This window comes from Vollenhovia emeryi, unplaced genomic scaffold (assembly GCF_000949405.1).
Source record: "Vollenhovia emeryi isolate VEMERY1.0 unplaced genomic scaffold, V.emery_V1.0 DF939123.1, whole genome shotgun sequence".
Classification (NCBI taxonomy): domain Eukaryota; kingdom Metazoa; phylum Arthropoda; class Insecta; order Hymenoptera; family Formicidae; genus Vollenhovia; species Vollenhovia emeryi.
Genome location: NW_011967243.1, coordinates 2,353,487 through 2,365,376, shown reverse-complemented (window position 1 = coordinate 2,365,376; position 11,890 = coordinate 2,353,487). Strand labels below are relative to the sequence as shown.

Here is an 11,890-nt window from a genome sequence, read left to right as displayed (position 1 = left end):
CTTCTGTTCTAAAAACATTCCTCAACGTTTTCAAAAAGTATTCGCCCTTAACGTCGTCAAGTATGAGCGCTTTTTCAGATGCAAAGGGAATTCTTTTTGACGCAAATAATAGAAATATGCCTTGTACGGTCGGGTTGGATCTTCGTTGCCGAATATTTTTGCATGCGCAGTCTGAAGATACACTTTTACGGAATCCTCTTTGAACTATCGAAGAGGAATTCTTTCGGACAAATTACTACTTGTAAAGAATTTTCAAAAGTGGATCCTTTTTAACAATAAGTTCAACTGTGCTATTTAATTTAATGCCATTCTGCTATCTGAGATAATAATAATTAACGATAATTATTCTTGGGATATTAAGGCAAAAAGTAGACCCAAAACGTACGATTTATAATTTTACATTAAATTGTTAAATTAAATATTACACTAGATGAACTCACACACAAGAAACTGCGTTTGATTCTCAAAGCACATTTTTTACTTTGTGATTTTAATATCGAGAGTCTTTAGTTAATTATCCATTGATTAAATAACAATTAATGTTCCGAAATAGTAAGGCTCGATTTCAATGTCGCTTAACTTTAGTCTTGATTTAATTTATGTTTGTCTCTTTCTAGAGCAACAGTTGGGAAAAGACAAGGAGCGAATTAAGCTGAGCTTAAAGTTGAACAACCGGGACTTAGGACCAGTTTCATTTATGCTTGTCTCTTTCTAGAGCAACAGTTGGGAAAAGACAAAGAGCGAATGAAGCTGAGCTTAAAGTTAAACAACGTAAAGTTAAACAACCGGGACTTAGGACCAGTTTAATTTATCTCTGCCTCTTTCTAGAGCAACAGTTGGGAAAAGACAAGGAACGAACGAAGCTGAGCTTAAAGTTAAACAACGTAAAGTCAAGCAACCGGGCCTCAGGCGTCGCTTCAATTTTGATTTAATCTTTCGTCTCTTTTTAAAGTTCGTCTCTCTCTGAAGTAACAGGGTTGGGCAAAGATAAAGAACGTAGTGAGCCAAGCCCAAAGTTGAACAACGCAGGTGAAATTTAGCCTTAAATCGGCTAAAAACGAGACTTCGGCGCCCGAACGGCCCGCACGGCGGCCGAGCGCGCATTTGAAAATGGCGGGCGGCGTCACGTGATCGCCGACCCGCTCACCGAGTGCGTGCCCGCTCTCCGGACCGTCCCCGTTGCGTGTATACGTGAGGAAGGAGCTCGATAACAGCGATATATAGCTCGGCGAAGTCAGCTGACGCCAGGATGCAATCGCCCGTCGCCCGCGGACTGTAATGAGATCGCTCCGTTGTCGCGTGAGACCGTAAGGATCGCATTCGCGGAAGGAACCGCGCGTTCTCGCATCTCGCCGCGAGCCGTCAACGAGGTGAGTGCCTGCGATATCCGCGAGGACGAGCCCGCGTATTGATTCTCGCGGCGGGGCCCCGCGCTTAATGACAATTAATCCGCCCGCCGAGGGGGGCATCTTCGAGGGGCGCGCTGTTCCCCGAGCGCTCCACCGTCTGTTTTGAGGTTAAGAGAGCCTGACGGTCGCGCGGGGCCGCGCGCTTCGACGGGCGGGACGAGACTCGGGGCTGCTTGCGCGTACGCGCACGGGATGTCATCTCTCTTTACGTTTCAGTTGGAGCAAGTTGCGCGAGGGACTCGTGGAAACTTGGGCTAGCTGGGCCGAAGGGAGCACGGGAGGCCACCATGCCGCTCAGCGCAGGTAAGTTGAAGGTATTTTGGTAAACGCGACCCGTGCCGTACGCTCGGGTATCCCAATCTCTCGTACCGACGTCGTGCTTTCGTTTGTCGCAGACATATCCACGGCGCTCCACCTGCTGGAGCACGTGCAGGAACGGGTGGAGGACTGCGACGATCCTAAGCTGCAGATGCACACGCAGCAGGACCTCAAGTCGTTGATCTCGCTGCTGGAGGACCCGGTGTTTCGCAGCATCGTCACGATCCAGGACTCGCTGATCGAGCTCAACACACAGCTGACGCATCATCCGTCGATCCTGCCCGGCGACTTCGACATCAACATCAGCGGGCAGCTGGAGCTCTCGGTGCCGAGCACCCCGGTGCAGCCTCTCGGGCCGAGCATGTATCAGGATCTTTACCAGGACAGCAGCGAGCTGGAGGACCAGCGGGTGCCCGTCGCGCCGCTGTTGCACAGCAGCAGCGAGGACACGAGCGCGCAGGTAAGTTTTAGCGGTCGTCGCCGCGCGCCCGGTGGAGGATTAGCCCTGTACTTGTTATCGAAGGGTCCGCCGCTACTCTGTCGCAGGTTACCAGCCCCAGCCTGGTCTCGGAAGTTATGGGAATGCCGCCTATAACCACCCCTACTTACGCGAAGGAGTTCAAGAAGGTCATCGAAGCCGCGGCGAAAGGGCGGCAGATATTCACGGTGCAGGTAAAGCTTTTCTTGAAGGATGTAGACCTCGTTTGCCACGTAACGCCTTTGCGATGTCTTTCTGCGCTCCGTTAAGACTTCACGTTTACCTTTCGCACGAAAAAGAAATCGGGATGAGACGATGTCGCGGGTATCCCTCGCTGATTAGGGCGATTTTGCGTTCCCTTAGCTGTACAAGCCGGAAGGTACCAGCTTGGGATTCAGCGTGGTCGGACTTCGCAGCAAGGACAAGGGCGAGCTCGGCATATTTCTACAAGAGATACAACCGAACGGCATCGCGGGCAGGTGAGTCCAACTCCTCTTACCTCTAGCGTGTTTTGCCGCATGCTTTCGATATATAGATTGGCCTGCAAGCTCTTATGACTTTGCGCAATTGAGTGTCCAAGTGGTCGCTGTTATTTTGACAATAGCAGCCGTGTGTTCCTTTTTTTTTTCTATCGATGGACTAGATTCGAAAGATTGATAGACATTTTCGCTTCAGTGGCGTTAGGGATCTGCGCGAAAGTTCCCGGCTGACGTACGTACGTGCCGATAGGGCGGCAATCAGATAGCAAGTCTCGCGAAATGTCCAAACGCGTTTGATAGTCGTCGGTAAAAAGATCGTGCCGCGATAAGGGGCTCGAAGCGGAAAATAGGGATGATCCGTGAGTGGGCGAGATATCAGGTGATCCAATAACTTCGCTTTACCGCAGTGCGGTCGAACCGACATTTCGCAGCAGAGCTAAGCGCGGAGGAAAAGCTACTCTCCTTTTTTATATACGTATAAGTCAAGAACATTTTCCGTCGTATCGCGCGATACATTGTAAACCCCGGGCTCTATGTTAGCAGGAAGTCAGATCCGTCGTATCAATTACAGCGTTTTTTTTTTTTTTATCAACGCGCCTTTATCGGGTTTGCAAATCTCGACGGAAATTCGCTGTTAATGCATGAACCCACCGGGCGAAACGCGATCCCCTTTTAGCACGGTGAGAGCGAAACGCGATTCCCTGATTGCTCCTGGGGAGAGAAAATGAGAGGGTTGGGTGGGAGCAGAGGGAGAATCAAAGCTCCACAGGCAGTCTAATCTACATCATCGTCGTAAACCGCATACTCGGGGGGGGCGAGGGAAACACGCGAGTCGCCGTCGCGCACACGCGCGTCCAAAGCGAGCGACCGCGAGCTATCATTTCCGGATCACGCGTTTCTCCCCGGCACACCCTTGTGCACGGTCGTGTGCGGTGCCGATCGTGCCATCCGTCACACGCATGCCCGTTACCCTCCATCCGGAAGCCTCGCCGCCGCCGCCGCCGCCACCGCCACCGCCGTCGACGCCGCCGCCGTCGTCGTCGTCGAGAAAACGCTGCCTTTGAAAAAGAGCCTCCCACCCTGCGGCCGACCAGTCTTCGACGAACCTTCGTCGGCCGAGGGTCGCGGGGCGGATCACCTGCGCGCGCTCTTATCACGCGGTGGACACGCACCTCGCGCGCATCCGCGCATCCACGCGCGTAATCACACACGTATCCGCCCGCTCGGCCGCCCGCTCCGCCCGTCCGCCCGCTCGCTCGCTCGCTCGCTCGTTCGCCCAGGTACAACGCGCGGACCGCGGTGTGCCGCACGCCGCGAGTGCGCTCTCCCCCGTTTTTCCATCCCCCGTGAATCGTCTCGCAGTGCGTTCTCTCCCCGCGTGCCGTCCCGCGGCCACGCCGATGCACCCGGAGCAGCGCGCTCCGGAATCCCCCGCCGAGCGCTGACGACGGGGGGTGGTTTTTTTTTTCGTTTTTGCCATCCCTCCCCCCGCCCTCACCTCCTGATTAATCCGCGTTGGCGGGAGGGGTGGGAGGGCGAGGGAGAAAGGGGCACGCGTGTCGGGATCGCGTTTCTTCGCGAGGTGACACGCGAGGCGGCCGCGCCGCGTTCACGCGATGCCCTCGTTAATCAGCCGCGTGCCCTCGTGAAGGGCCCACCCCTTCGCGCGCGCGGCGGTGGTTACGCACACGCGGGGAGGTGAGTGAACAATGCCCGACGTCGTCCTGTGACAGCTCACGTGGTGCGTGGCCGTCTTGCGTATCGGGAGGAGGCGTCGCGCGGCGCAGCGTCTCCGGCTCACCCCTATGCGCGATACTCGCCCGGCTCCACGTTCCTTCTCACGCGATATGATAATGGGGCGAGGGGCGCGAGGTTGCTCCGCGAAGAAACGCGTGTATCGGCGAGCCACGTCGGAAGAGACGCGTCTACGGTTGCGTAACGCGCGGCTGGCGGTCGCGATTTTCTCCACGAGCGGCCGCGGCGAATCGGCACGCGAGTCGGCTCGGCGACCTGGAGCAGCTCGCACGGCTCTCGTCCACGTCACCGTTACGCTACCCCCGGCGGCGCGAAATTGCGTTTTTATCGACTCGCCGCGCGGCTCTACTCCGCGGGGCCGAGAGAGCGTGATACTACGCGGCCGCGCGCTCTCCGCGGCCCGTGCGCGCCTCGCGAGAGGCGAAACTGGGTTAGATCGTCGGCGGGAGTAGGCCTCATCGATCCCGGATTTCAATTCAATGTGAAATTATTCTAGCCCGCGATGCGCGCGTATTATTCATGCCCTGGGACCCGCGGCCGGTGGCGCGCGGATGGCGCCGCGACGCGCCGCGCCGCGCCGCGCCGCGCCGCGCCGCGCGAAATTGAACGACTTTCCCGCTGCTCCGCGGGGCGAGACCTGGCGCGCGAACCTCCCCGCGGTCGCGAAATTTCGTCGGCGCGTGCCACCGAATTTATCGCCGTCAACGCCACCGGGGGTGTGTGTGCACGTGTGCGACGGGGCCGCGCCGTTCATAAATTAGTCCGCGTCCAGCGATATCACTCCCGGCGTATGCATAATGAAGAGCTACGGGACGCGGCGGCGGCGGCGACGGCGGCGCGGCGCAGCCTTGTAGCTTTCGTACCCTCGAATCGCGCCCGAGTTCCGCGGGGATCTTAATATTAAAACAACGACGGCTGATGCACGCCGGCTCTCGATGCCGATTGTATACTTTTGTGTCGCCGCCTCTCTTACCGGGATCCTAGTGGAACTTGCATATTCTTGCGTATTGATTGCGCGGCTATTTCTACCCTCGCTTTACTTGCCCAGTTGCAGTTTTTCGTCCCGGTAATTCCCGAGTAATGACGTTTACGCCCCGCCCCGCGGGATTGTTTTCGTTTATCTGTTATTCCGTATATTTTTAATGCAACGTGTAAACTGTGTGGCGGAGGCACGCAAAAAGGAACGGATGTGAGGGGTGTACGAAGTATGGAGCGTGAGTAATTTGTTGTCGAATCGATGGCTGGCCTATATAAAGCCGGGCACGCCAGCATTTTGACGCCGCGCTAAATAATGCTGCGGAGGGGAAAAAATTAGGCGGCAAAAAGGGGGCACTTTAATTGCCGGTTAGGCGACGATGTGAAAAAAGAAGAGGTTCCAGGCTTGATGAATTAATGTTAAAGGGACTACCCTCGGCCCGGGCGTGCGGTAAGGTTTCCCTTCCTCGCGCCGTGGAAAAAGGAATTCGTCGAGGGGGAAAACGCTCAGAGCATTGCGGTGTACAGATTCGCGGCATTACTGGGCATTACTGGGCATTTTTGGGGCATTTTTTCGGCATCAGGCCTTGTGCTGGGGCATTATAAAGATACAATAAGATAAGGTAATGCTCACTGGACAGTAGTGGGCATTGGTGTACAAGATTTTGGTCAGCGGTTTCCCCCTCGGGCGTCGTAAATCGTTGACTTCGACGCAGACACCGCGAGCGTAAACAGCGCCGAGGAATATCGGTAATTAAGTTTCACGAATAAATTAATATTTTAATCACGCGTCTCTGGACGCGTCGGGTTCCCCCGCGTCAGGTTTTCTCTCATAACATCGGATTCGGGGCGATCGGCCGCGCGCAATTTACGCCCCCGACGTATCGCCATAAATTTTCACCCTGATTTGCGGCGCGTGTTTGCTCGAGGTATCGCGACGTCCCCCCCCTTTTTTTTTATTATTTTGACACGGGGCGAGCGAAATTTATCCGCCGAATTTTTACGCGGTCAATGGTCACGCGACAGAAATCCGAAGCTCGTTAGTTATACCATCGACGCACGTCCGACGAAATGTGCAAGCATTATACGCATAGCTCTCGAAAAAGCCCCGGCGCGGTTAATGTGTCGCGACACGTCGCCGCGTTGTGTACGTTAACGAATTTATCGCACGCGAGAGAAAGTCCGGAGTGAATTATTAGCCGGTTACGCGCGCGCCGCGCTCGGGGATGGTTTTTTTTTTCGTTTTATTCGGCGACAATGTATAAATATTTCAAGTATACTCGCCGAAACTTTATAAAAGCAGCGATGTTACAACGGGCTTTTTATTGTACGCCGCGCCTGTTTGCCGAACGGGCTTTATTTCACGGAGATTACTATTTTAATGTAATATTTATTTTCATACAACTTTAATCCACCCCCTTCAAAAATTTCTCTCTCCACCGGCGATACACGATAATACGATGGGGTGGAGGGATTTTTTTTTCTACCGGGGACGAGACGCTTAAAAATTTCGCTGTTAATATTTATATCTCGACGTTTGTCAAATAGTATAGCGAACGTGGGATTATCGGTAGTTGACCAAAATTGACACGAGATTGTTTCCCCGGGGAGAAAACACGCCGGAGGATATTGAACGGGGGCGAAGACCCCGCTTTGTAATTCGCTCTCCAGTAAGTAAGTAAGTGGTTTTTATATCGGCGCCCTCTTCCTCTCCGGCGTTTTCATAAAGGGACACGTGGTTTACACAGCTTACGTGCTCGCGCGTCTCGCGACAGCTGAGCGAAATGTTGTTAAAGCACCGAAAAATCGTCGCCGCGTTCGGAATTGGATCACGAGTAATTGGCGCTTTTGCGAGGAAACTTCTCGCTTTCGGTCCGTCGTCCATTTGCATCTCAAAAGACGAGGCGGGAATTGTGCCAGGCCGGATTTTTCAAGGGCTCGGCCGCCCCTCGTGCGTCTTTTCGCGCTCACGCTGCTCGCCCGCGCGAGATGCATCTCGGGCGGTGCGCGCCGTCGGCTCCGGGCAACAATTAAATCCGCTAGATTGGATCCGGTCGTTTTACGGGCGGCGTGATCGTCGCGTCCTAAAACAAATGTTTCGTAAGAGAGTCAATATCGTTAACCAGGCGCCGTGCGTTATATAGTTGCAACAATGGAGATCAGTATCCTCGATAGTTTGCACTTCGACCCGGCCGCCATCGCCACCGCCGCCGTCGCCGTCGTCGTCACGTTTTGCGCTTTGTTCGTTCGATAAAGGCGAGACAAATTTCATCACCGAATCAAACAATGTTCGCGCGCGAACAAAACTACGCTGCATTCTGATTGCTTTCCAGATAGCGCAAAACACAACGCGGGCGGATTTAACGCGAACGATCGAAAGTGCGGTTTTTCGCAGCGTGTACTTTAGGTAACGTGTGCGTTTTGTTTTCTTACGCTATAACGGACAGTTTTTAATTTACGTTTTTATCGCGAAAATAGCAACGGAGTTTGGAGCTCGTAAGGAATTTGATGAGGTTTGCATTTTCAAGCGGGGCCGGTAATGGCCGCTGTTAAAGAGTTGCAGACAAACTCAAGTTATAAGCTGATTTGAAAGCGTAACTTTTGCGAGAGAAATTGCTGATTAACCCTTTCTCCGCGCGCGCGCGCGCGCGCATTTTTTAGCCGTCACAGCGCGTACTTCTCGCCGGTGTACGCCGGTAATGCGACTCTCCGTCAAAAAGCGGAGCAATTTAAAAAGCTGCACCACTTGATGCCGCCCGCTTGTTGTACTCGATTTTTTTTACACGCATTTAAAAACCCGTAAACTGTTTAATATCATCGCCGGGAGTATCCCGCGTGTGTCCGTGCTAAATTCTAATTAGGACCGGCGATTTCTGGCATGTTGGCCTTCATTAAAGCAAATGGCAATATACAGTTCTGTAATTAAAGCGGGACTGAATTAATGTCGTACATTCCGAGGAGCGGCGCTGAAAAATTTCGGGATTAACATCTGTCAAAATTATGCCTCGTGATTATTTGGACGTTAACACCAGTTATTTAGGCGAGCCTGTTTAATATCGACGGAATCGAGTCAAGCAATTCCCGTCCAGGCCCCGCTCGAGCAGTGATATCAGTGCAATCGATGAGGTTTCGAAACGATAAGCGATGAAAAATTAAAAGCTCCTACGTTTCTGAAGATTGCCGATATTTAATTCAGTTAAATTCAATAGGATTTAAAAATAGCCCGCGCGCAGGATATAAATGCAAATTTCAGAATACTTCCTGCATGGTTTCGCCGTATCAAAGAACGTATCGATCACAGAAGTCGTCAGAAGGCAACCGGCAGCTTTTCGACAGCAAAAGCCCCCCCCGCGCGTTTCCGTTTATTTTCTCGCGCCGGCAAACTTCGGTGGTACTTTCACCGGCTAATCTCGAAGTCAGAAAGTCGACGTTGTTACGCGCGTTCAAGTGAAGCGGCGCCTTTTCTTTTTTACAGCCTCTCTTCTCAGCGGCGTCGCTCTTTCACCGTAAACAAAGATCAATAACGTTACCGTATACGTAACGTCGCGGCGAGTGACGACGGTTTTATCACGGGTGCCATGAAACGCCTCGTAAAGTGCCAACCTCGTTCTATTCTCGCTCTAGTTTAGTTATATCCTATTCTTGTACGTTAAACGAAAATGCGCCCGTTTGCGCTCGGCAGGATCATGGCGGCGGCGACGGCGGTAAACGTCGCTTCTTCCAACGCGGTCAACGCCATGGCAAGAAATTGATTAACCCGCCGCCCCCCCCGCGCCGCAATGCTGTAATGATCCGGCGATTACAGGCATTGTGCGCGGAACGAGCTACGTTATCGTCGCAAACAATCGTTTAATAATTAAACTGGCAAAACTTCGGGCTTCTGTTTATTAGCTCTGAATCGCGCCCGTAGGGACGCCCGATCCGCGCAGTCATTCGGGCTTAGCGCGGTACGATCCGAGCTCGACGCACCGCGGATATTTGCATACACAGTTGTACGCAGTGCGCACCCCGTGCACACGTTTTCGTTACGCGAGCGCAATAAGTGCACGGAGCGGATTTTCTCTCAGAATTTACCGTGAAAGCCGCGCAATTGTCGGACAGCACACGGCATTTTGGAGAACTTGACGAGAGTTGTCTTGAAACTTTACCGTACATTTTACTAGTGAAATCGTCAACTAATCGGAATTCACGCAGTTCACAAAAGTCGAAAATATATACGCGTTGCACTGGAGTGTTAGGTAGGTCCAGGTTCAAACCCTGGCTGAGGTGATATTTTTCGCAATAAAGTTTCTGTACTATTAAAGATGCCAGGTGTGCGGTCAAGAAAAAACCCTGATGTTAAAATCATCAAGTTCAATCGCGATTACATGATTATCAGGACGATAGTTTCAAGAGAGAATTCTCTCCGTGCACTTGGTGAAACGTGACAGCCGGATACAATATAATTTTTGAATAATAGGAGGATCCGTACGTATGTTTGATTTTGACAACGGGGCACAATAGCGGGAGCGCTCATCTTTATCCAATTAAAATCTCTTAATTAAGAAAATATCCGGGTGGGAGTTTTCATCTCTAAAGGATTCTCAAAAGTTTCCAAGCGCGAGCGAGTGACTTCCCGACGAACTTTTTATCAATGTCATACAGAATCGTATTTTAATTCTCCACTTTGTTCAATTAGCGGACGCACGACTGGATCGTGTGTATAATTGCGCAACTCATTAAATGAAGACCCGAGATTGCGTTAAACTCTGTACAATTTAATAATCATCAGTATCGATTTCAAACAGTAGAAATTTCATGTGCGCCAATTACGGCTATTAGCGTTATCTCAATAATCTTAATTTAATCGCGGCGCGTAATTACATTTCAAATTCCGTCTGGGAAAATTTTTCAAATTACATCACCGTACCTTTAAATACAGCCCTGTTGTTGAACCTATTTCAGGCGGTCTGTGATTTGTGTCAGATCTCCAGATAGAATTTCACTTTTGACTCTCCCGACCGGCTAATTCGAAGAATATTTGAGGAGTCAGAAATACGCACAAAGCGTGCGTTAAAATGAACTTGTCAGACGTTAATTTGTACGCGTATGAATAGAATTTTATCCCGAGGTCTGACGCGAATTTTAGAACGTCCGAAACGAGCTTTTAATTTCAGAGGCGCGAGGGTACAATTGCCATTTCTTAAAAGATATATATAAAAGATATTGTCAATTTTTTCATATCCGATGCAGAATCGCGAGAATACCGGCGGCAAAATTATTAAAAATAATGTGTATGTAACGTTCCACCGACGAGAATTACAAGTATACGCGAATGACTCCGGGACGGGCTTGGGATAAGCAGCTCGTAACTTGGATCAATATAATCTCCCTTTTGCTCTTTCGTGCACCCGCGGCGCGAAAAAAAAGTGCCCCTTTCAGTCGACGCAGTCTTGTTCGCCGGAAAATATATTAACGAGTAATATCTATTGTCGGGCGGCTGCTGCTTTCTTTTCATTCCCGCGTGTTGTAAAAATTGGAATTTCTGTAATGAAAGCGTAATTACATACGCTCGCTGCGGGATAACGCAAAGTAATACCGTGGAATGGAAATCAGAACACTCGTCAAAATATCTCCAAATTGATTTATTAAATAATTATCGGCAGATATCGTAATTAAATACATTATGCGAAGGTAATACGAATGGAAACGGGAGCTGCCGATGCTTCGAGCCGATGCTAATATTTATTTGTCGAGGAACATTCGTTTATTCAGCTTTGCCTTTTTTTAAACCGTTTATTCGCGCTCACGTGGGAAAGTGCAGAAGTGCATGAAGTTATTCGCGCTATTACCTCGACACATCAAAGGAGCAAATATTGCACGCAGGAAGAAAAATTTAAATCCTGCTGTTATGTTGTTTTTTTTGTTTCTACTCTTCGCGGCTCACCGTAGCTCGTTAAGGATAAAGCTCGCGCGAGAGCAATGTGCAAGCGCGTCGTTAACGGACACCTCGTACAAATTCTTGCGTTCTTCACTTGTTGCTCGATCGATCCTTGTGTACCATTATTGCCTGGACAGGCGTACTTACACTTACGTAACGCAGAATCGGCGATCTCTCACTCCCGCGCTCTCGAGGTTTCGCGGCTGCGCGACAGAATCTTAACCGCCGGCGTAACGCCGGGAATTCTTCTCTGTCTTCGATTTGGCAGTGACACTTTACTCCTCGCGTCGCGGAATTTATTATGACTTTTACGAGACTATCCGTTTCCGGCGGGCTCGAATAAAGGGAACGGAAATTCAGAGACTCCGACAATGACGGACACTTGCGAGACGACGGGGATAACTTTTTGATCTATGCTCCCCTTGCCAAAAATTAATCGCTTCTACGCGAACGTATATCCGGGGAAAAGTTCTAATAATTCCCGAGGAAAGGAATTTTATTTTCCTATTTTGCATTACGCTTTTACAAAGGAGCGGCCCGCTCCCGGTCGTCGCGT

The 11,890-nt window shown here is 51.0% G+C and overlaps 1 protein-coding gene across 1 annotated transcript in view; it reads left to right on the top strand.

Annotated features, from left to right (window-relative positions):
• The first annotated feature begins 701 nt into the window (after positions 1–701).
• LOC105569668 overlaps positions 702–11,890 on the top strand; it is a 105,555-nt gene continuing 94,366 nt past the window's right edge. The window contains exons 1-5 of the mRNA XM_012026310.1: positions 702–1,370; positions 1,626–1,712; positions 1,805–2,187; positions 2,274–2,399; positions 2,569–2,684. Of these exons, the coding sequence (XP_011881700.1) occupies positions 1,697–1,712; positions 1,805–2,187; positions 2,274–2,399; positions 2,569–2,684 (641 nt within the window). The 5' untranslated portion in view covers positions 702–1,370; positions 1,626–1,696. The remainder of the gene's footprint in view (positions 1,371–1,625; positions 1,713–1,804; positions 2,188–2,273; positions 2,400–2,568; positions 2,685–11,890) is intronic.